Source organism: Apteryx mantelli, chromosome 15, assembly GCF_036417845.1.
Source record: "Apteryx mantelli isolate bAptMan1 chromosome 15, bAptMan1.hap1, whole genome shotgun sequence".
Lineage (NCBI taxonomy): Eukaryota > Metazoa > Chordata > Aves > Apterygiformes > Apterygidae > Apteryx > Apteryx mantelli.
This window is the reverse complement of record NC_089992.1, coordinates 12,284,927-12,310,069: the sequence shown is the minus strand read 5'-3', so window position 1 is coordinate 12,310,069 and position 25,143 is coordinate 12,284,927. Positions and strand designations below refer to the sequence as shown.

The 25,143-nt window shown below is 38.6% G+C and overlaps 1 protein-coding gene across 3 annotated transcripts; it reads left to right on the top strand.

The window, feature by feature from the left end:
- Positions 1–396: 396 nt before the first annotated feature.
- Positions 397–24,119, top strand: GABPB1 (GA binding protein transcription factor subunit beta 1). Of its 3 annotated transcripts, none has more exons than XM_067305836.1 (9): positions 397–503; positions 7,564–7,671; positions 8,547–8,714; positions 9,191–9,385; positions 10,501–10,648; positions 11,000–11,113; positions 15,462–15,647; positions 16,997–17,112; positions 22,303–24,119. In XM_067305836.1, exons 2-9 carry the CDS (start codon positions 7,564–7,566, stop codon positions 22,453–22,455), a joined length of 1,188 nt encoding a protein of 395 aa, XP_067161937.1. In that variant the 5' UTR covers positions 397–503; the 3' UTR covers positions 22,456–24,119. The 3 variants fall into 3 exon arrangements, with proteins under 3 accessions (XP_067161937.1, XP_013812513.1, XP_067161936.1); XM_013957059.2 differs by lacking the exon at positions 397–503 and adding an exon at positions 3,138–7,214 and having other exon boundaries at positions 10,501–10,612; XM_067305835.1 differs by lacking the exon at positions 397–503 and adding an exon at positions 3,138–7,214.
- Positions 24,120–25,143: the final 1,024 nt, after the last annotated feature.

Genomic DNA, 25,143 nt, shown 5'->3' with positions numbered 1-25,143 from the left:
GCTCCCGCCCTCCCCGCGGCGCCGTGACAGCCCGCCGCCAACCGCCGCGGCCCCGTCAGCGCTGGCGGCGGGCGGCCAGCGCCCTGCCCCCCGCCGGGCGGGAAGCGCCGCGGAACATGGCGGGCGCCTCCAGTCCCCGCTCCCCCCGCCTCTCCCCGCGCCGCCGCGCATGCGCGGCAGGCGGCGCCGAGGCCGTATCCCTCCGCCGAGCCCCTTTTGTCGGGGATATTTGTGTAATAAGATAATACCTGCGCCCCATGGTAAGTGCCGGCGCCCCGCCAAGCGCTGCCGGCGCGGCGGCCCGCGCGGTCCCGCGCAGCCCGGGCCCGCTGGCGGCGGGGCAGCGCGCGGCGCGGCGCGGCCCCTCCCCTGCCCTCCGCCCGCCGTGTCCCTCCGCCAGGCGCAGCGGGGACTTTTGTGTGGGGCTTTTGGGCGCCGATGAGCGGCGGCCTCCGGCGCCCCTGGTTGTTGTCGCGGGCGGCGGCGGCCGGGCCGGCAGCACGGTAAGGCCCCATCCCCGCGCCCCGTCTCTCCCGCACCCCCCCGGGCCGGCCAAGCTTTTCCAGGTCAGTCTGCGCCTTTGTATAGGGCCCTGTTACCGGATGTGGAAGTTGATCTCTTCGCTGGTAAAAAATAATTCCACTTCCCCCGGAACCCGGCGCCGCGGCTCCCTCCGCAGCGCCCAGCCCAGCCAGGATTTCCTGTCGGGGAGAGCGGGCGCGCTGGCCGGCCTTCCGGGGACCCCGCCGCGCGGGGGGCGCCCGCCCGCGCCGCGCCGCCGCCGGCCCGGGCCGCGCCGCCCGCCTCGGCGGCGCTGCGGGGCGCCGGGCGCGGCCTGCGGGGCAGGGGGCGCCGCCGCGGCGCGGGGGCCGCCGAGGGGCCGCGCTGCCCCGCGGCCGGGCCGGCGCCGAGGGGCCCCCGCCTCGCTCGGCGGCCGCGGCCCGCTCGGGCCTCGTGCGGGGCGGCGGCGGCGGCGGGGGGGCCCGGTCCCGGGGCCGCCTGGCGCCGAGGGTGCCCCGGGGAGGGGGGGGGGGGGTCTCGCGGGAGCGGCCCCCGCCGTGCGCGGGCCCCGCGGGGCGACGCGCACGTGTGGCGGGCGGTGCGCGCCCGCCCCGGTGGTCGGGGCGGCTTGTGCCGTCGGGACTCTGCCTCGCAGCACCTCGGGGCGACCCCTGTAGCGAGTCTTCGACGCTCAGAGCTCTTCGCTTAAAACAGTGGTCTGCCAGCCCTAAAACCTGTTTGCTAAGGTGGCTTTTACTTAATTCCGATTCGTGGCGTTTGCCGTTAACCGTACTGGTAGCTGCACACACAGGCACACTCGGAGCACTTCAGCTTAATGCTTTTTTTTAAAATTATTGAATATTTTTGAAGTATTATTAAGACTAAAAGCAGTTTGGATGCAGTGCACGTATGCACAGGAACACTTGTAAGGATACAGAAATTGTCTGCTGTGTAAATAAGGTTAAGGATGTACCTGGCGGGAGCTAACGATCAGAATACGCGAGGTGTTAACTGCTGTTCCTCATCCACTTCTCTTTTGGTCTGTTACTGTTCTTAAAAAGTCATAGCGTGTTCCTCAACTGATGCCAGTGCACCTTGTCAGTTATTCTAGTAATACAGCTGTGCCGTTTCTGAAAACAGTTGGTTTTCTAGTTTTTAGGCCTTTATGCAAGACAGAAACTGTCAAGGTTCCTCATTATAAAAGTTGCTCTGATTAAAGAGATTTTTCTTTGAGAATATTGTGTAATTTCAATTAGGAAATGTATGTCTGACACATTCTAAGGCTGTATGTAGTACAGTTCAAAGGCTACATAAAATACCATTAGGTTCTCCCTGTCAATCACTATATCTGCTGTAATGTACGCTTTCTGATCTCTGGTGCCAAACGTATCTGTGAAAGCTTTGTAGCTCATTTTCGGTGCCAACCATCAATGACAAATCTTGGTTGGTGCCAGTGGAGCGGTTCCCCTTTGTTGCATAATAATACTCTTTAGAAGAATAATTTTGTTGCAGATAATGGTCAAATTGTGCTTCCTTCTTTAAGGACAAGGCTTTTCTCCATTATTTAATGGAGTTACATTGATGATTGATACTAATTTAAATTAATGTATGAACCTGATTGGAGGACAAAGCTACATAAATACTGGCTTAAATACTTTAATCACTAAGCTATCCATCAATGTGTTTACTTTTCTGATCTGCTTTGTCAGATCAGGATTTTTTTCTTTCTTTTCTTGATGAATAGTCCAACATGAAGGTGATGTTTCTGTTTAAATAAACTAGAAGAAATTTAGTTATGAACACAGCACAACTGTAGAGGAAAGCTGAAAGCCCTGGAATTAAAACTGATTGTTGTTAATACACTCACTATTATAATTTCCATTATCATAACATGCTATCCATACTATACACATCCATACTATATGCCTGTGATATTAAGATTTGAGTTAAAATGTGGAATCATTGTTTAAATATGTTTGGAGGGGTATGATTCCATAAGGAGGCAATACAAGAGCTATTTACTGAGTTTATCCCATGTGAGTCATTATAACTACACTGTTAAATGACATTATATATGGTAAAAACATACTGAACTTGTTAATCTTATTTCCATATCCTAATATATCTTATGTTTATTGCATAACTTTCAGTTCCTTGGAAGGTTACAAAATTCTAATTGAAATAAAAATTGTTTTTGAGGAGTTACTGTTCTGAGTGTTGCATTGTTATATCAGGATGTAAAAATACTAAAACAAGTTGATAGCATTATTTCAATTCTAATAATCAAAACTGAGTGCTTGATTAAAGATGTAAACAGTTTATAATATTTATACTCTTTCCTTAAATTTTTTTTTGAACTTTGTATGAATAGGCAGATAAAATCTAATTAGAAATTACTATTCTAAATTGTTGGAGATACTGTGCAATGTTGAAATCAGTAGGGTGATAGCGTTTTCTGAAGATCAGTTCTTCCCAGGTCTGGGAAAGCAGGTTGATTTTTTTGAAATAGTGAAAAGAAAAGGACATTTGGAGAAGGGCATTCCTGCTTCCTCTTTTTGTGGACACAGGCATGAGAGATGAGAGGCCTGAGAGTCTTCAAAGTATGGTTCTGCCGCTTGTCACTTCAGTAGGGGGAACCTGCTTAATTATCATTTTTCTGAAATTTTGTCTCTGCTGGTTTTTTTAGAAATGACTGCAAATGCCTCCCATAGGTAGGGTGTATATTGATGCAGTTTACCTTCCAGTAAGTTGCACTGCTGCAGCTCCTGCTGTTCTGGCATGAGCGTGCGCTGGTGGAGGTGCCCTGGCAGCTGTCACATTTCAGTGTTGGATGTCCTGCGGCAACTATTTGTTTTGTGCCTGCTGATTTTGACTAAATGATGTTCACTGCTGCAGTGGTAGAAGGGGAGTGAAGGCCTGGCCCAGTGTCCTTTTGGCAGGACACCAATCTGAAAGGTGCTGCAAAATTTTAAGCCAAGCTAAATCTTCTTCCGTTGGACTGCAGACTCTGCTGTCTCTAGGCTGTGGTGTGGGACCCCAGGCTTCCCGAGCTGCTTGTTTTTCAGCTCCTCTCCCTCCCCACAAAGCCCCATTCATACACGCTTCCTTAGTTCTACCCGAACCGTGGTCGAGTGCCTTTACACCTTTTGGGTGACAGCATGATGTTTAGAGTTCTTGAGGGTTTTCAGAAACTTAAATTTAAGATGGCTATAAAAAAGCAGCCTGATTTCCTACTGCACAGAAGTAAAATAGCAGTTATAATTTGATGTAAATTTTAATTACCAGTTCGTTGTGGCCTCTAGGTGATGGTACTATGCAGAATGCACTGAAATGATGAAAATCTCAAGGTTCAGGAGGGGGTTACTGCAAAGAAGTTGAAACCCAATAGGGAGGCTCTTCTCTATTAACCTGGTGCAGAGAAAACCCTCTGGTCATATAGTTGTGTAGAAGCTCTCAGAAGTTTGAAAACGTACTCAGGTTGCCATAGAGTAATTATAATAGTCCCAAGACCTTATTTCAGAGCCATTGATGTTTTTATTGTGTCTGAAAGAAGGCTCTTATAAAGCATTACCCAGCTGTCATGCTACCCAAGCTTGATGGCAAGAGTACCGTTTTACACACTTCAGCAGAGTTGATTTGTAGCACTACAGGGAGTAGCAGAGGTGCTTAACTTACAGTGCTGCTTTGAAGTGGAAGTCACAATTCAATTTTAAGTATATTTTATTGTACTATATATAGATCTTTGCTTTTGATAATATCACTGTGCTACTGTAATGGCACAAAAGGATCTTGGGGGGCAGCTGAAGAATTCTTCTGGCAGAAAGGGAAATGCAAAACCTGGAAACCTCTGCAAAACCTTTCTTGGTATGTCCTGATACTAGTAGTGGAAGAGTATGGGGGGAAATGTGGGGCATGTTGTTACTCAAGGGTTTCCTGACCTTATGATACTGGTCCTTGGAATAGTCCCCAACCAGAAGTCAGCTTTGGGTTGGCTAGTCTTTAGAAATCCCATGAGTGCTACCAGTTGGTTGAAAGGGGTAAATGTGCCTGAGCATTTTATTGAAAAGGCCTCATCAGTTACTGTTGTGGTGTAGTATTGACATATAATGTAGTTTTATTTTTGAATTGAACAGTGTAATTTTGTTATTTTTTAACTCTCTTCCACTAGATGGCCTCAAGCACCATATGAGAATTAAGACTTACTTTTTCTAACATAAATTTGTGTTTTAACTGAAGTTAAAATTCTACATCATGAAAAATATGTAAATGCATGTGGTGTGTGTGTGTGGTTGTTGGGTTGTTTTTTTTTGATAGACAAAACAAAAAATACACTTTAGACCAACCAAGAGTGTGTTAGCTAATGTCAATAATACATGGTAGTGAAGGTAGTGTCATATGTGATCTTCCACATCCCTTTTTTTCCTTGACTGGAACATTTCTTATTGAGTATAGTGCAATGCTATTATTTAGTTTTGCAACAAGATGCCAAATGTAGTGTCACTTTAACGGGTGTTTGACACTGGTGGTTCAGAGAGATTCTGAATCGGTGTCAGTCTCAGGCTGAAATTAGTCCCAAACACCTCCTGGGAGAGAGACTTGTATTCTACTGGCCACCATAATTGAATTTTTATTATTTGGTTTTGTTGCATAGGGTTTTGATAATGATTTAGCATGTTATCTACTAGTATAGACATGGTCAATGGGATTAAAAAAAAATAGGTGTAGTTGTTAAATGTAAACACCGTAATTTAATTCACCTATTTTGTTGTCTAACAGACATCAACTATAAGCTTGTTGTTGAGGTTGTCATCTTGGTTAATGGAGAAAGACATCTGCAGAAGGCAGCTCCTCCAATGAGGAGGAACAGGGACTGAAGAGGGGTGGAATATTCATCCGCAGAGACGTCCAAAATTCAACAGGACAGGGCCCTGCGCAGCCTGAGCTTGTTGGACCCTCTCTGAGCAGGAGGTTGAACTATATATAAAGACCTTGGGAGGTCCCTTCCAGCCTCAGTTATTCTGTGTTTTTTTTTTTTCTTCTATTCCGTGATTCATAAAGGAAACTTTGCCGATTCCTTTTCTCTATTGGTGTTTAAAAAATGAAGTAAATGCAAGGAAAATTAATTGTTGTCTTTCTTAATTAGTTCCTAACTTTTTTTTTATTAAGTTCTAGCTTTCCTTTTGCTTCTGAGGGCCTTGAGGTGGTATTAGACCACCAGAAAAAGGAGTGTGTGTGTGTGTGCGTGCTCATGTGTGTGCGCGTGCCTTTTTTTTAAGCCCCCCCCCTCCCCAAATGGTACAATATAAAGGGGCACTGTACTCTATCCTATTATCATTTTATACCATTGCCCATAGTCTCTCCCTTTACCAATGATAGTGGATTTTTCTCTTATTCTTGTTTCTTCTGATCTTTATTTTCATGCAAGAGAGTTGACCGATGTCCCTTCCTCTGCATCTGGTTATGTATGTTCCTTTTTTTCCTCTTCCTTTTCCAATTGTCACTATTTGTCCTGCCTGCCACCCTCCTGCTCCTCTTCCCTTTTCTGGCTGTGAGACAAATACGACCTAGAAGGATGGACATAAATGGAGTATTATCTTGATGAAGGTGATATCGAAGCCAGCAGGCTGTCTGTAGACAGAGAGGTAACCTGCTGCAGTTTGCAGCTCTACTGAACCATGTTGGAGTTCTGCATTTGCACTGTTTCCCCTTTCCTGCTTTCTAGTTTCTTCCAAAATCAATAGCTTTCAGCTTATTGAGCAACATACCACACGGGTTTTGCCAGTTGAACCAGGTACAGAGAACTTTCTAAATACGTTTGTTTTTGCAATAGAAATACAGATTAAAAAAAAAAAGTGAAAAAAAAATCCTAATGGGATTTTTTTTTTTTTTTTGAACTGACTTACTCTAACTTTGCATAGGAAACAGGTTGCATACCCTTGCAGTGGTTGTTACTAGGAATACAGGCTGAACTCTCTTGCTTCTGCGACCGGAGAGTAAACTGATGAAAGTAATTCTGTTCTTAGCATCGCGATAGTTGAAAACATGGATATAGGACTAAAAAGTTAATAGTGTATTTTGGCATAAACTGTGTTTTAATCCTAGATTTTCTGATTACTGAACATATTTAATAGCAAGTATGAAATAGAGTGGTTTCAAAATGATGTTATACCAGGGAGTCCTTGATGCAACAGTAATGTAGATAGGTGCCATTTGTTTATGTATAGTTTTACATGCTGTGTGTCATACGGCACTTTTAACTCAATGTCGTATGCTATTTTTAAAAAAGGGAAATTACCCAATGATGATGTGAAGTTTTTTAGCTAGTATCTCAGTACCGTCTCAGTCTACAAACTTTGCACTTTATGTGTTTTTTTTAGTAATCGCAAACAGTTGATGTAGGTGTTAATGTTTGTTTTCAGGCAGATATGTAGTTTGTGCATCTGGTGCAAATAGAAAAATAGTGTATCCCTATTGCTTCATTTTGTAGCTAGAATACAGAAATGATATTTTAGGATAGACAAAATCAAGTGATAGGGAAGATGGTAGAAAGGCATTGTGTTTCGTAGCTGTCTAAACATGTTTACATTGTGGCATGTCTTAAATTCGTTTTGGATAACTGAGTGCAGTGCCTTTGGACTTGTGACGGGGACATGACAGCCAGGACTTAGTACCATTTGAAAGCTGGACAAACCTGCAGAAGGTTGCAGTGTCAGGTGAGAGCTTCTAAACCACTTCCTATTTTGAGAAATGTGCATCCAGTTCAGGTTAACTTTGGGGTGGTATAACTTTGTGGTTGCTGTGGTTACAGCATTATAACACTGAAATCTTCATCCCAATGTTAGTTTTGTCTGACTGACAGAAGTGATTCTAAAATCAAGCTGCTTATTGCAATCAAGAAAACTCGTTATAGATAAAATACTAACTTAATTTTTTTGAACTTTTCAAAATATGGAATAGTCATTTTAAAAAATGACAGCAGCATTTGTGTACTTAAAAATAGTATTAATAACATATTAGATATTAACTGTTATTCCCTTTATATATCTTTATTTCCTCAACTAGATGTCACTAGTAGATTTGGGAAAGAAACTTTTAGAAGCTGCCCGAGCAGGTCAAGATGATGAAGTTCGCATTTTGATGGCAAATGGAGCACCTTTTACCACAGATTGGGTAAGGAAAATTTTGGTGATGTTTGGTAAATTCTGTTATTTTTCTCACCTGGAAAAGTAAACTGGATTATTACAATTAAGTATTTATATTACTAGCCTTGAGACTTTCTTTTTGGAATTCTGCTGTCATGTCATCTAATACCTAATTTCAAATTAAGTCTGCTTCTTCATATCATCTGACCTCCTACTAGTTGTAGTAACAAACTATGAATGAGTTCCTTCTGATGGCTATTAAGGTGAACGCTGGAATGGTTAAATGGAAAAAGCAGCAATCATCCTCCTACTTATTGTGCTCATGTGTTTTGTTTAGTAAGAGATCTGAATTTAGAGAGCAGTCTCAACTACCTAATATGTGTAACTGAGGTTTCCCTGATGCTCTGGGTTGTTTTTGGAGGTGCCTATGCTCTGCATAGATTGTACAGAGAGGCTAAGTCAGGTAACTAAAATTTTAGGGTATTTACAATGCCTTAAGGGCTGTAATCTACTTAATGACCTAACTTTCAGGTTGGCTCTGCTCTGTGCAGGAGATTGGACTAGATGACTTCCAGAGGTCCCTTTCAACCTTGGTGTGGTCTGTTGACCAACACTAAAACTGAGGTTGTTCCCCTTGAAACGTATCACACGTTGAAGATATAAATTGCTGCCAGTAAGCTGTTTTTAGTGTGTTTTGATAACTGGAAAGAATTTAAACTTTTTAAAAATTTCTTCATACTCTGTAAAAGCCCTGACAGCTTCTTTCCTTGAGACTGCAGGGGAAAATGATTTTAAAGTGGTAGCCTGGCACCTGAATTTGGTAGCTGCAGAATAATGATAATAAAAAAAATTATTTTGTACTGACATCTGTGTTAAAAGTCCACTTTTTACCTTACATTACAGCTGGGAACATCTCCACTTCATCTAGCAGCGCAGTATGGACACTACTCAACAACAGAAGTGTTGCTGCGAGCAGGTGTAAGTCGGGATGCCAGAACCAAAGTGGACAGAACTCCATTACATATGGCAGCATCAGAAGGCCATGCCAGCATAGTAGAAGTCTTACTTAAGGTAAAAATTCTTGAAGCAAAGTCTGAAGGTGGGATATCACAATGGTTTATTATTGAATAGGTGCAATTTTATTTAGTCATTAAACCGGCATCAAAATGATTAGAATATTTATACTATATTTATATTGGATGCTCAGTTTCTCATTTCAGTTATAATTTCTTTTAGTATTGATTAAAATCATCATGATATCAGGTGAATTACTTACTGCTAATTCAAAATAAGACTTCTACTGATTTGGTACTGTATGAGTAACAGCTTTTAGAACCAAGACATGTTTTGGGTAGGGATTCTTCAGTCCTTTGCGATAAATAATTTATGTAGTACTTACATCAAAGTACTTCTGACAAATTAGTAAATGTAGGATAACAGGACATTAGTGCTGGAAAAAGAGACAATTTTGGACTTCATTCCATGAGCAGCATTATTCAGTTCAGATCCTTATAATGACATAGTTTATGCAATGATCTTGTTTGCAGCATGGTGCTGATGTCAATGCGAAGGACATGCTCAAGATGACTGCACTTCACTGGGCTACTGAACATAATCACCAAGAAGTGGTAGAACTCTTAATAAAGTACGGAGCAGATGTCCATGCTCAGAGTAAATTTTGCAAAACTGCATTAGACATTGCAATAGACAATGGAAATGAAGATCTTGCAGAAATATTACAGGTAATTTTGATTCATGATGCTAAGGAAACTTAAAAGAGGGTGCTTGTTTATGCAAGCTTTTAATATAGTAACTGTGAGACCATATATTGACTAATAATGCTAGACTCCACTACAGTTTGTGGTGTGGAAATTAGGTTAATATTAATAAACATTAGTTGCACAGGAAGGTGGCTGAAGAGTATTTCCAATACCTGCAAAGCTGAGGGATGAATATCCTTTGTTTTTGTAAATTCGAATATTGTAATACACAGAACTAACTGGGATCTTTGCAGGCAGAGTATAAAACTTAACTCCCCATTCTGACAATATGTTCTGACAATACCGTAGTGTTAGATCAGCTTTGTATATGGATATTAAATTACCTGATGGAACTGGACATCAGGAGAGAAGAGAAGAGATGGCCATTTCTCCTGGATTAGAAAAACTGAGATTGAACCACTGGAGAAGTCATTGGGATTCAGATTATGATAGATACTTCCATGAAAATGTCAGCTCAGTGTTCATAAGGGCAAATAGTGTTACGCGTTATTAAGAAAAGAACAGAAAACAAAACAGAAAATGCCATTATGCTACTGTATAAATCTGTTGTTCTGGTCCCTTTAGCCTCTCCTTCACTGCAAAAAAAGGATATAGTAAATAAAAGTGGATAATATCAAAAGAAGGACAAAAAGATTATTAAAGTCATGTACAATTTGTGGCAGCTCCCAAGCTGTCACAGCCAGTTTTTATGGCATATAGCTATCACAGCTGTCTTGGTTATTCAGGCTTTTATTTTAGATACTTGAGTTTATGCATCTATAAAAAGGCTGCGTGATTAGATGGTCCTCTGTGTACAGCAAATGAGGAGGAGGTGTAGCAGTCTGTTTTTATTTTTTCTTTCACGTCAACAGACTTCTTGTCTCTAGGTTTCAGCCAAAAGGTGTTTGTCGTGTACTTATGCAAAGCAGAAGGCGTGATACAGCGTGTGTATATTGCATGAGTATAACTAGGGAGAAGAGCCTCTCTGTTAGAGTGGAACGTGCAATAATTCTAGTTCTTCTAAATAGCTTTATCTGCAATTGGAATGATATTATTTTAGCTACAATTGGAATGGTATTATTACCTTTGTCTTCTAGATTGCCATGCAGAACCAAATCAATACAAATCCAGAGAGTCCGGACACTGTGACAATACATGCAGCGACACCACAGTTTATCATCGGACCTGGAGGGGTGGTGAACCTAACAGGTCTGGTATCTTCTGCAAATACATCAAATGAAACAGGTATTTAGATGCATATGGGATAGATACTGGGATTTTACACTTGAATTGATTTTCACCATATAATGAAAAGGCTTGAGGAAAACAATGGTAAGAATACAGTAGTTACCTTATTCCTCTTCAGTGTTTCTTATGTGTTATAAATATCTCAGTACTTAAAATAACAATGTACCTGGAGATAAATTATCGGAAGTTGTATTTGCTTAGCAAATTTGCCTTCAGAATAGCACTTTGATTTAACCATGTTATTGAGAATGTTATTCTAGTGTGTTAGAAATTTCAGTACAGTAATAATATAGAAAGAGATTTCATGAACTGTTAAACTTATCAGCTAATTTTTTTTCCTCCTAATAGATGAAACAGGAGTGTCTGCTGTACAGTTTGGAAATTCATCAACGTCAGTATTAGCCACGTTAGCAGCTTTAGCGGAAGCATCAGCCCCACTGTCTAATTCCTCAGAAACACCAGGTAAGAAATCTAAGTAATTTGATCTTATTTAATGAACTAGAACAAAGTACACTGAAATACGACTTTTTTTGAGGTACCATTCATACAAAAATGAAATGACAAATCTTTTTTCAATGTGAACAAAACCAGGTGTTCCTTTCCTTTTACTTGAAAAGTTGGCAGATTCATCTGTACAGTTATTTCTTAGTAAGATTTCTGGCTACAGCTGGTATTTACAGGCCTAATGCGAGTGAACATTCATCTTTCTGAAAGCATCTTAATGTATCTACATACAGCCTAGTTGCATTTGGCGGGAAAATCTTTCCTTTAAGTAATATTTTCTCTTAAATTATGGGAAATGACCCCTAATGTTGTTTCCATATATTTTGTCAGCAGTTTTGTTAACTTTTCACCCAGTAGACACAAGAACACTGGTGACCTTAATGTGCAGATTATCCATTAAAATGTCTGTGGTCTTCTTTTCAACCTCAAGGCACTCTACCTGCGTTTGTAACAATGTATAGCGATCACGGCAGGTAGGACACAAATCCCTAGCTTTTGTCTCTGAAGTAGACTATGTGATGTACTTAAAAATAAAAACTGTGGTCATTCTGAGAATCCCAACAGGTGTATTGGTGGAGACCTCGGTTTCTAAAGAAATCTGTGAAATGTTTCCTGCTTTTTCTGTGCACATCATCTTGGCTGGTGTCTTTTTGCATAGGTTACTCCCCAGTTTTTTCAGGCAGTATGATACATATGTAGCAACTGTAGTTTTATGGTAGGCCAGATTGCTTTTTTCTTTGCCCTCTTGTTGATATAACCTTAGGATCTGTGAATTTTCTTTATATGTAAAGTAAGAAAGCAAAATGTGATCTTTTGTCTGTTTTCAGCTTTCAGCTGATAGTTTATTTATTTAGTATTTATAGTGTTTATTTTACTGGCATGCAGCACTAAAGCTTCATTTCCAAGTTGGCTTGGGACTGTGAGTGCTGGTTAGTGATGTGATGCATAACAAGGTGAGCCCAACCTTCAAGCCAGTGACTGGAGACCACTATAGAGAGTGACCACCCTCTGTAAATCAAGGTTGTATGATGCTTATGGCAACCTGAATTTTTTTGAACATCTGTTTTTGAAGTAATACTTGCGAGTTTGTTTGTGTTTTTGTTGTTGTTGTTGGTCAGTATGATTCTACAGAACTGAGATACTTCAGGTGACCAAAGTCTTTGGTACTTAGAAATCTCTCAGAATGCAGCTCTGCAGTAGGCAGCATTCTTAAGGACACAGTTTTCATTGAAAATATGGGAGAAATCCATTCTCTCAGGCTTGCTGGTGTGAGAGCTGCACCCCAGCAGCAGATATATATGATTTTTCACCTTCAAGCATTTTCAAGCCCTTCTGCAGGGTTTCTGCTTAATCCAGATTTTTCATTTTTAAAACACCATCTAAATATAGCTATACTCTTTTATGACCCTTAAATATTGCAAGTGAAGAGGATGACTCAAAACCAAAATGCAATGCCTTTCATTACGGAAAAGCTGATAAAATTTTCAATGAATTAATACATTTGAATGAAACTTAGAGGTCTAGTTGTAGGAGAGCTCAAACAGGAGAAGAGTTTGCACAGGATCACCCAGTATTAGAATGTATCCAGGACTCGGTAGCAATAGGCTTTGGTGACCAACTGCGTGTTCTCATGTTTCATGGGCCTATCCTCGCAGTGGTGCAGTGCAACCTATGTTACATGTCAGTAAACCATTGAAGATAAAAATTATTAGAGAGGAGGCAGGGGATGACAGAGAGGAAGGAATAAGCTAAAAGTCTTAATGCAGTAGCTTCTCACCTTCAGTAATGCAGCCCATCATATCTAACCCACCTGTGTACGTTGGTTCTTCTACTTTGATTTTTATGCAGATGTGAGAGCAGTTTTGTAGCATCTTGCCTGCAAACAATTTCCTGGGACCTTACTCCTTTAATGGTTTATAAACTATAAAGGAGACAAAAGAAGCTTTTCATTGCCTGTACGTTCAAGCAAAAAAAAAAAAAAAAAAAAGCAAACCCAAAACAAACCAAAGCCCACACCCCTTCTGGTTTGTGCTAATCACGTGAAAGCTCCAGTTGTAAATATGCTCAAAAACTTTGTCATGAGAATTTTGTTTTTGGCTCTTACCTTTAATTTAACCTCCTGTATTTAACACTCCATAAACTTGGGAGAAGAGCTCTTTTTTTTCTTTTTTTTCTCTAATGCTGTTTCTCTCTAGTTTTTCTCCTTCTTCCAAGTTAACTTTACCCTGGTCTCTTCCCACTAGTTCTTCACAGCTGGTAATAAAAAACATATCAATTTGACAAAACTGAAGAAAGAAGGATGCTTCTTGCTGGAGCTCAATAGACTCATGCTTGTTTCAGTTGTTATTCTAGTGAAGGGCATGGGAGGAGATTGGTGTTGTGTCCAAGCAATATATGGTGAAGGATAATGTATGTATGGAGTTCTGTTGGGTTTGGGAAGAGAGTTTAGAGAAATACCTCATTAAAGATGTGTATTTGGAGTGTGATATTTGGTGAGCTTATGTTGGAATGAGGCTCACATCTCACTGTGTGTTTTAATTAACTTCAGCTTACCTTCAGCATGTGAGACAGTGTGGCAACTGGTGATTATAAATGTTTAGAAAGAGAGCAAGGAAAGAATAAGGACGATATTTATGGGATTTTTTCTTTCTCTTTTACATAGAATAACTTCCATTTCAAAATTTCCAGTTCAATACAATACCTCTTATTCATGTACGAATTACTGTTTGGTTTACTGAATAAACACTTTGTGCTTATTTAAGTAGTGCTATAGGCCAGCAATCTCTGAACGTAAAGATCCTCAGAAGGCAATGACTGCAGGCATTTGAATGGCAGAGTGATGTGAGTGTGTGTGTTACATTAGCTGAAAAGATGAAAGCTTCAGAGTTGTTTCTGCCTTCTCTCATCTCAAACATCAGAACAGTCTATAGCATTTTTTAATTTCATCTCTGTAGATAGAAAGCCCTCTAATGTCTATTATTTAAATCAAAGGCCCTGACAAATTGCTTTTGCCCTGACAAATTGGAAATAAAAAACAGAGTTAGTGTGCTTGAAATTCTTTCATTTCATTCTTTCATTCAGTGTGCTGCTGGTGATCTTGCTCTTTGTCTCAGTATTTTGTTGTTCTGAAAAGTAAGGGTGGTGGTGAGAGACCCCAATTATAGTGTAAGCTATGTGTCATGTAGTTCTGAATGTAGTCTTTCCCTTAACTTCCCTTAACACCCATTTGTAGATGTAATGTAGCAGAACTGTGAGTTTGCTGCCAGGTATTCATTACAGAATCATGAAACTGAAATAGTTAGCTGAGCTGGCTTTTTATTATTATTTTTACTTCTACCTATAAAGTTAGATACATACAGTATTTTATTTTACTTTTTAGTTTTATCTTTCTCCTTTTATGCTATGTAGTTTAAAAAAAAGATAAATCTCAACTCTTCAAAACTTTTCCTTTAGTCCTGTTTCATCCTTTGTATAATGAATGGTTAAAATTGTGGTTATGTTTGACGTACCCATGCAGTACAAACACAGCTTCAAGATTCTCTAGAGGTCCGTCAGTCTATTACTGTCTTGAACCATTATGGTATGCACAGAAATCAGGGGCTGGGTCCTGAGGTGCACCGGCAAAGGGGAGAAGGGAACTGTTGACTTCATTGGTGTTACTTGGATTTATATCTCTGAAGGTCTGCTTTGTGATTTTTTTTTTTTCTGGTAACTTCATTATAACTAAACTTCTTCCATGCTGTAGGACATGCTAAGATAATGTAAATCCTTACTTCAGTAAATCCCTGTAAATCTGTATCACTTCCACAGTTTTATTGGTATGTGTAACTTCCCAGGCTCTGTAAATGGTGGATATGAGAACATTAATTAAGGAATAGCTATGCTTCTCAAGCCAGTGTTTTCAGTTTCAGTTTTTATTCACCTGTCAGTGTAACTTAGTGCAGTTTGTGTGCAATACATAAGTAATTTGCATCCTTAAAACAACTCTTATTCTTGCTGCCATGTTAACACTGAACCCAAAACTTCAGTTTTGAGTGGCTATATCTATTAGGAAAAATGCTAAATAAAGATTGATTATAGCAAGCAGGACAGAATTGCATATATATTTCAAAATGTTAATGCTTTCTATAGGCCTGGTGAAAGATTTCCATTAACAGTACAGTATGTAGTAATGCATTAATTTCAGAAAAAAACCATCAAATTTGAAAAGTGGAAGAAATTCTTTCCTGTGCCATAGCAATATGCATTTTAAATCATAAAGCTTAAATTGTGTATGGACTTAATTCCTTTACTCATCTGTTAATAGTTGTGGCTACAGAAGAAGTGGTGACCGCAGAATCGGTGGATGGCGCTATTCAGCAAGTTGTCAGTTCTGGAGGTCAGCAAGTTATCACTATAGTTACAGACGGCATTCAGCTTGGCAACCTCCATTCGATTCCAACCAGCGGGATAGGGCAGCCAATCATTGTGACCATGCCGGATGGACAGCAAGGTGAGGGGAAATTTGTACAGTGTGAGCTTGAGGAACTATTCTAGTTTTAAAAACAAAACACAAATAGCTTGGAAAATTTTGCATAATTATTGATATAAATCTTTTGAGTTTGTACACTGTGAAAGGCTTGGACACGTGAGAGCTACTGCAGTTCAGTTAGCACATGTCAGCTGAGTCTCTGCATTAGGAGAGAGAACAGAACTGCTAAACTGTATGAAAGAGAAGCGGGGCATTGAAGGGAAAAGCGACCGCCTGCTTTGCCTTCAGTAAGTTTGATTCTTGCAAACTTGGTATGAAAACTATAAAACAGAATAAAACATTAAAAGCCTTCTCCGATTCTTATGCGGTTGCCTTACTGGAAATACTGCAGAAAAGTGATGCTTGGATTTGGGAATCTCATGCACAGAGCAAGCTGTGCAAGTCCCATGGCTTTGTTCTGGAAGAAGCCGCTCTGAGTCTTACATATGTGAGGTTTTGGAGGAGCAGTGGCAGACTCGAAGGAGCCAGAGTGACACAGATATCTCTGTTGGATCATAAATACTTAGGTCATGGAAGCTGCTAGTGTAGTAAGTGTTATTTCATGTGGATGTCTGTGTTTTTTTTGGGTGGTTTCTTTCAAAGATGCTCTGCAACTGCTATTTAGGTGAATGTGGTTTCTTCCTGGCTTCTTCACCAGGATTCCCAGTGTGGAGCCTGAAGAGTTATGCACTGGAGACAAATGATTTGGTCTGCTGTTTGTCTGAACAAACACAACTAATTATCAGGAAGTCTGAATGTGCATAGGCAGTAGCTGGAGTGTTTGTTAGAACATAAATGTGCCAGGTGGTTTCCTGAGTAAACTGGAGTATGAATTTCTGTAATTCCCCGATTGCTCCACCCCCCCTCTCCCCCCCCCCCAGTTAATAACTACTGGATTTTCAGATTACCTAAGTGTTCTAGTTAAAATAAGTCAGTCAGTTTCATATTTATAATGTTTTTTAAGCAAATATTTAAAAATATGGTCTGGTACTTAAGTTGCAGAATTGAGAGTTTGGTAACTCTGCTGCAAATCACTTCCATGCCTGTGTTTACACTGTGAAAAATGGTGATGATGCTCCAGAGTGACAGCTAACTATTTTAGACCTCAGTAACAAAGAATTTTGAAATTCTGTAGTAGCATACGGATAGCTAGAGCATTCAGTAAATTTTTCTTGCATCAGTTTTAGAAGGCACTTTTATAGAGTTGCATTTTCATAAGGGAAAATCTTTGTATTTTACTGCTGTTAATAAAATTATCTAATTATATGAATTTTAAATGATAGAAATACTGTTTGAAGTATGTATATTTATATTTACAAATATGTTTTCAGTATTAACAGTTCCAGCAACAGACATTGCTGAAGAAACTGTGATAAGTGAAGAACCACCAGTCAAGAGACAGTGCATTGAGATTGTTGAAAATCGTGTGGAGTCTGCAGAAATAGAAGTAAGGAGTCTATTACGTGATGTGTGTTAACCAGAGTATTCGGAACTGAATAGTTGGTTGTGGGGTTTTTTTGTGTTGTTTTAGAGCAAAGTTTCTGTGTTGTCACAGAATGAAGAATTTGATACAATAACTTGTTGCATGTCCCCTGTTACTGGAATTAATCTTTTACAAAGTTGTTATAACAAGAGGATAGGAGGGCCATTTGTTTCATCCTTTGGTTGTGCACATAAAAGTGACAATTGTTTAAGTATTTGATAACTTAATTTTTTTTGTTTTTCTTTAAGATCACTAGCTAGTTTTTAAAACTAGATACCGATATATTATCGCCTAACTTGACTCTTTCCGCTAGCTGTGAATGAGAATACTGTCCCCTCATCTGTCTGTTTATGACCACATGCTTGTCCTGATTGTGAGATCATATTTTCAGCAATGTTTCCTTTCCATTCATGATATCTAGATAACTGTTAATGGACATGTGGAACAGTAAGATTTTGTCTTTATCAATTTTTGTCTTCATCCTTTTTTAATTCTAGAGCAGGAACTACCACACATCTCTTTGCACCATCCTGTTTTTTAAATAATAGTGTAAAAGACCTAACAATATTGAGAAGTTTTCTTTTTATATATGACAAATAGACATAGCTCTTCAGTTTAAGATGGTAGCTTTTTTATTTTTATTTTTATAATCCAATGAATGTCCACTATCTTATCCCTCTTCTGTCACTTCTAATTGTGCTCACTAGTTATTATCAGAAGTCTATGAAAGTTGCTGTCTGCCTTGACTAGGCAGTTCTCATTGTGTTAACTGCATGGTATTTCATTTATCAAAGGTTGTATTCTCCAACTTCTGTTCATATTACTGAATAACATTTTGTGCCTGATTGAATGCTGTTTATTGTACAGTATGTGTTATACTTTATTCATGTCTAATAATAATTATCACCTTTCATCGTTGACTTTCCCTGTCCTTAAGTTATCGCATCAAATACCTTTGGCCTTTGCAGCCTTGTGGTCATTACAGATTATCATGACAGTTGAAATTTTCTTGCTGCATTTTTTTTAAATGTATGACTGTTACAATAAAAACAAATCTTTTGTTCACACTTTTAAACATCTGCCTGAATTATTCTTAAAGGAAATTACGTTTCCTTAAGTATTTTAATAATTCTGTTGCAAAGGAACAAAATCCAGATTGGTTAAGGAATAAATTGACCTGTTTCTAGATATAGGTAGTTGATAACAGTACAAATAATTCTTAAAGGGACTGCCAGCTTCACTTATATATTTTAAACACATTTCTCAAATACTGAAAATAGTTGATTAAAATGAAAGATTTCATCTATTTCTTTTAAGTGCAAGTTTTGAAGACTTAGTCCCTGAAAATTTACACGCAGACCCTTGCGTCTGTGCGGAGCCTTTCAGTGGCTCAGCCTTCAGGAGTCACTGTGGGCCACAGGGTATGGTGCTACCTCTTTGTTAACTGGGGCATTAAATAAGTGCACATGAAGTCATTTCACTTTAAACTTAATCATAGTACAAGTTGGTAGACACTTGAATTGGAGGGAGTAGGACCCCCTCCCTACCAAAATATTTTTTGAATGTGGGAAACCTTTACTTGTCTCTGTTACTGAAGATTAGGGGGGTTTTGAGTCATTGGTGATTTATTCTTATTTCATTATAGAGTTGATTTGGGACTAAGACTGCTTTCTTCAGCCATTTTTAATTCGTAGTGTATCTATAAACAGTTAACTGTACTTTGAAAATCTTTAGGTAAATTTGAACTCCCACTCACGTGAGGTGACGAACTTTCTTGTGAAAGGATTGAAGGATTAAAACTGTAGCAATTATTTTTTTTGACTTTTTCATTTGGGCCCATTATATTCAAACACTTCAGTTCATTTTGAAGAGCGATAGCAGTTGTATTAAGCATTCTGACATTTAATTAAAACATACCATGGCAGCAAAAAAAAATTGACTGTTAAACAAATACTGTTATTCATTTTCATGCATAATTCATTAACATACAGTGATTTTTATTTTCATTATTGAATTTGACTGTGTATTTCTCATGTTGCATGTTGGATAGATGACATGCATTAGATATGACCAGGGCAATCATTTCATTAGACTTCAAAAAAAAATCATAATCATAAATTAATTAGTGAATTCACATCCCTGCTTTTTTATTGTTAAAAATAATGCTTAGTTTGAAGTAATTTAATTAACCTTCAATATATAGACTGTTAAAAAAGTTAAAATGTAGTGGAAGAAAATTCTCTGTTAAATTAGAAAATTCCTTAAGAGCAGTCAGAATCCTCCAACTTATTTCGTAAGTGGATAAGGTTTTATATTGATGGGTACAAAATGACTTTAGATAATTAGAACACTTTCAGTTGTGTTCTAAAGACTGCCCTGAGAACACTTTCTAGATTTGCTGAAATGAATAGCCCAGATATATAGTCCTCCTTATTTCAGATGTCAAAGTTAGGGAACCTGTTTTCCCTGTCCAGCAGGTCTATATTGCCTCTCCAGAAGAACTGGTTTCTTCCATTGCCTAGTTAGACAGTGTGTTTGGCCTCAGTTACTTAACTCATTCTGTTTACATTAGGACCATGTCTTTGTCTAAACTACAAATATTAGTTCTTGGAATAATCTACTTGTTTCAGTTGCTAGTCTGCCTGGTGAATACTAATTTTGTCTTCAGGTCTCTGCTGGTGAGATTTTTCTTTCTTTCTTTCTTTCTTTCTTTCCCTGCCTTAATGTGCCGTCATACCCAATGTACGGCATTACGGGTGCACGGCTCTATTTCTCCCATCTGTAGGAAGTACTCATAGATTTGCTCTGAGAGCCTCTCTGCCCCCAGGCACCTGCAGCATGCACGTTCTCCCTTGTAGCGGTAGCGCCTTGCTTTGTGTAGCGTAGCTCAGAACCACCAGCCAACGAGCTGCTGGTGCTTCTCGTTCTTCTGCAGCCTAGTAGACAGAGCAGCTTTACTTCTTGCCAGTAGTACGCTTCTGTTTTTTTGTGACAAGTTCATGTGATAGATAATGCCCAGCTGAGCAGACCTGGAGCTCTGTGTCCTCAGGAGGGAAGGCTTGCTTTCATCGTGTAGCAGAATCAACTCTTTTGACTGCTTCCCTGAGAACTGTCTGTAGCTCTTTTTTCTCAACTTTACACTCCACAAGACTGTTTTACTTGAGCCACGTTTGTAGGCTCCCCTTAAGCTACACAGATAATTTACAGAAATAGCACTATATTTTGGGTTGACTTTGGGCTTCTGAGATTAGCAACCCTTTCCTCTAGGGTTGGGTTCTCTAAGGTGGGGGAAAGAGCTCACTCTACCATGCATGCTCATAAAAATACCCTTGTTTTCACACTTACCCTAGTGTTTGAAAACAGCAACAGTTGCAGAAACCTTCCCCAACCTCTAATAAGCTGAGGAAAATTATACTGGGTATTCCTGAGCCACAGTCTTGGAAATACACTACACTGGTACTGGAGCATCATTCTTGGTGTATTTTAGGTGCTTTGTGAAATGTAGGCTCTACCATTTATTTTGCCACAGTATTTGGCATTGGTTGATCTAGTTGCTGCATGGTTGAGTCGTTTATAAAGCAGAATCCAGATTTTCAGAGTTGGTGGCTGAACTGCCTTTTCAAATGAGCAAGCCAGATCAGATGAGCTCTCTTTTTATTAGCATATACTGCTAATGAAGCAAACTCATTAATATTACCTTCATTCAGCTGTTAAAAATTAAAGCCATGTATAAAATCAGGTTCCATTTATACACACACGGCCCTGTGTTTTTTATAGCTAGTCTTTATAAACCTGTTAATACCATCTCTTCTTCACCTGTTGTTTTTGCTATACAGATGCTGCTGTTAGCAATGATCAGATCACTCATGTCATTGTATTCCAACACATTCAGCACAGCATGTGACTGCTAAATGTGGCGGCGATAAGTATTGAGAGCAGTAGCAAGTAGAAGGGAGGCAGCGTTTTGTGTTTTCGGGCTCTGATCATGAAAACAAGCGAGTGCATCAAACGTGAAGAATAGGGATGCTGTTCTGAAGGGGGAACTTCTACAAGCTTTTTGAGATATGAACTGGAAATGACATATTGAACTGCTGGAATGGGAAATAAGATGAAAACGCACATTCTCACTGGGTTTCAGTTTTTGATAGAGTTGTGTTTTTCTGGGAGATAGCTTGCTTCTTTGACAGCCTCCCTCCTCTGGTTACTTATGACTGCAGTAGAAAAAAAGAATTTGAAATCAAATACTACCTTATTCATAAAAGTATAATGCACTTACCTTAATGAAAAGGTATTTGGTTGAAGATCAAAACAAAACTATTTTCCAAGCAAATTGTTTTTTCAATTAGGCTCAGTGCAGCATCAAACAAGATGACTGTATGCACATCACTAGAGACAGAAATCCATTCTCCTTAGTTCCTAGGGCAGCTGCATAGGAAATGGCATTTCCCGTATTATTTTGCTTGGAAACCATTCTACAGCCATCCTCAAACAACTTGTATGCAGGATGCAGCCTTAAGTTACTCCCTTTAAGTTAAAGAGACTTACCTAACCAAATGCTTATTAATTCATAAAAACGTCATGTTCTTGGGGAAGTAATTTTGTCTCTGGATTGCATATCCTTCAGATCATCTCATTTAGAAATCAGGTATATGTATCTTTCAGTTAGCATGAGCAACTGTCACTTCCCAGTGCAAACTGCTGTCAGATAACAGTTTTTGGTAATACTGTCTGATTAGAAATACAGTGACAGTCCTGTTGGATTGGATGCCAATCCTATTGGAAGTTGATTAAAATTTTGTTTTAAAGGCAATGGAATCATTGGAGAAATGTTGATTTGTTATGTTAGTATTTGACCACTATGCTTCCACTTTTGTATTTCACCATTTTTTCATGAAGACTTGCTTGGTGTTTTTGCAGCTAAAGAAAATCAGGTTTACTATACTTACACTTTAAGACTTATTGTGGAAGTTGTCTGATACGATAATTCATGTCTAATTTACGCAGGGGTGTTTATTTAGGTTTGCCCAGGTAAGAACTGAACAGTTTCCACGTGATGTCCAAACAGTTGAGCTGTATGTACACGAAAAGTATTTGCCATTTTAGCTTGCATTTGATATGTATTTGACAGAATATTGCTGGTTCTGTTTCTAATAGGAAAGAGAAACTCTGCAGAAGCAGCTGGATGAGGCAAACAGAGAAGCACAAAAATATCGTCAGCAACTTCTAAAGAAAGAGCAAGAAGCAGAGGCTTATCGGCAGAAGTTAGAGGCAATGAACCGCCTCCAGACTAATAAAGAAGCCGTTTAATAAAAAAAAAAAAAAAAAAAAAAACATACTGCAAAGCCTGTTACTTTAAGTCAAAAACCTGCAGTACAATCTTGAACTGTACGCTATATAGGTACAGACACGGGATTACATGATAGAGAAGATGCTACAAGTTGATAACTGGACTTAAGCCATGAGCTCTGATGAATTTCTTGTAACATAAAAACTCTGAATTTAGAAATTGTGAAAAGTATTTAAAATGAAATACTGTAAATAGTTGTTTTTTTTACAGTTTCAAAATGAGTTGATAAATCTTTTTGAAGGGATCCAGAAACACAAGAAGCCAATGTTTTTGTGAAATTTTTGCTTTTAGTATGAATCTAATTTCTGAAAAACAGAACAGTTTTAAGGGTGATGTTGCTGATTTAAGCTGACAACTTGAAAATGAATTATGTAACAAAATGAATTAACAGTTATTTCTACAAGGTAACAACTTAAACTTCTCTGAATAAGACATTTCCAGGTGGAAATCTTTGTAAAGCTTTAAGTAGTTGTCTCAGATTCTCTGAAAAAGTGTTTTTTTTTTTTGTTTTTTTTTTAGGCGATGAAATTTTTATATTTAATTTCAGATATATCCAAGTAGATTTACATGTATATGAAGCTAATATTTTTTAAACTTTTCAGTTTGTACATATGCTGCATGTTTTTATAATTTCTACACATACATCTTGCATAGGTATTTTTCAGCAAAGATGAGAAAAATTATGAGAAAAATGTTTAGCCTATAGGTCATTTGAAGTAAGCTAGCAGCCAGTTTTATTGTGAATGGTATATTTCTTGGAAGAATGTAATTTGTAATAAAAAAAATACAAAAAAATCTTAATTTACATAATATAGACAATTTAAAATTTGGCAGCGGAGGCACTGAAACTTCACAAACTTTGCGTGTCTTACAGTTTTCATGTACAAATATTTTAAAGTTCAGTAATGAATATAAAAGAATGTCTCCACTGGAACACGAATAGTAGTTCTTTTAGAATATTCCTATTGATCTGTTTTCCCCAATAGTCTTGAAATTATTTTGGTGATACATTTTTCTAAACAGACTTTTGCATTTAAATTATGCAATTGGACAAGTAATTTTTTATGTTGTAGTGATGCTCTTCTTACCTAGCATCATCGTTCCTCACTGTGATACTGTGTGTGTGCGCGTCTGTGCAGTGATCTGTTATGCTTAGGATTTATATAGCACGTTACATCTTCAAAGCATTGTAAAATCTTTTAAAGAACAAACCATTACTATGCTGCCTGAGGCAGGTAAGTGAGTGTTATTGTCTCAATTTTATAACTGGTGTAAGCGCAACACGGGGTGTTAAATGATTGGCCTGAGACCACGTGGATCTGTGGAGGACCTGGGAATAGATCTCAGGAGTTCCTGGCTTCTAGTCCTGTGCTTAGACTAAGCTGCCTTAAGATTGTTCAGTGCTGTGTTACATTGAATTTTGAACTACTGTGCAGATTCCTTTTTTGTAAGATAAAACTTTGTGCTTTGCTTTGTTGTTCCATGTTTCACTGCTTTTATGAAATTGTTTATATAAACTTAAGCAAAAAGTCTAGTTTACCTATACTGTATACAAAAGAATTACCCTTAAAACTGTACTCTGGCCTACTTTTTCTATTTTACAATTAAATATCTTTTCCACATATATATAGTGTAGAATCAATTCCATTTAAATTTTTATCTGTGTATTAGAAGATCAAAACTGTGCTGTGTTAAACATTCAGAAAAATATGAAAAATCTGTTCTAGGTTCAGAGTTTCCTTCAAAGGTAGGAGGGAAGAGTGGGGAAAGAATTGCATTAAACAACACAAATTAAAATCTTAATGCTTCAAACTTTGAGTTTGTAGAATTGGCAGTTAGGAAAAAAAAAAAAATCCTAGTATCAGTATAAAGTTGGCAAATATGATCCAAAAATCAAGAGATGGTAAAAACTGACATCTGTGGTGGTGTTTTTTAGAAGAACTGTTTTCAAGGATGTAGCCATACTCAAATGATACTAGGACTTGAAGCAAGCCTTGTGCAGTGACTAGTTGGAAATGGTTGTATTTTAAAGTTTTCTCAAACTAGTCATTATGTTACTAGCAAATGCAGGAATGAATTAATCGAGTGAAATGTGCTATTTAGGCATTGCTCCAGTTGAATTACTCTGTCTTCAAAATAATGTTTCTGTCTTCACATCCCACAAACTTAAATATGGTTTAATCTCTGTGAACTCTTAATAGTGATAAGAATTTCAGCATTAGCCTAAGAAGTGATAGTGGTAATGTTCGTGTCCAAGTGGAGAATTTCCCACGGCTTTGACAGCGCAGACCTTTGTAGCAAACAATGAGAAAACCTTTTCTATTCATTTTGCTTCCTGTGAGCAAATATTCTATTTCTCATTGGCTGTAACAAAATCTTTCCAAATGCAAGGTAGCTATAACAAAAATTTCTTTATCTCCAGCAATATTTACCCTACCTGTAATTCATTATCACCTATCTTATCCCAGTTCCGAACAGGACCTACTGTTTGTTCTTTTCTACACAGAATAAAAAACCAAACTGACCAAACTATCAGTTTTGAGCAAAAGACGTAGGATATATGTCACATGAAATATTTATTATGCGTAGTCTAGGTCTGAAAACATTGTTACAAAGTATTGCTCCTTATTTGCTGTTCCAAATTGAAA

Bases quoted from the DNA above. Each gene is read 5' to 3' on its own strand.
- GABPB1 (XM_067305836.1), top strand. From the start codon at position 7,564: ATGTCACTAGTAGATTTGGGAAAGAAACTTTTAGAAGCTGCCCGAGCA. The intron at 11,114-15,461 runs GTAAGAAATCTA...ATCTGTTAATAG, and splicing joins TAATTCCTCAGAAACACCAG to TTGTGGCTACAGAAGAAGTG. The intron at 17,113-22,302 runs GTAAGGAGTCTA...TGTTTCTAATAG, and splicing joins TGGAGTCTGCAGAAATAGAA to GAAAGAGAAACTCTGCAGAA.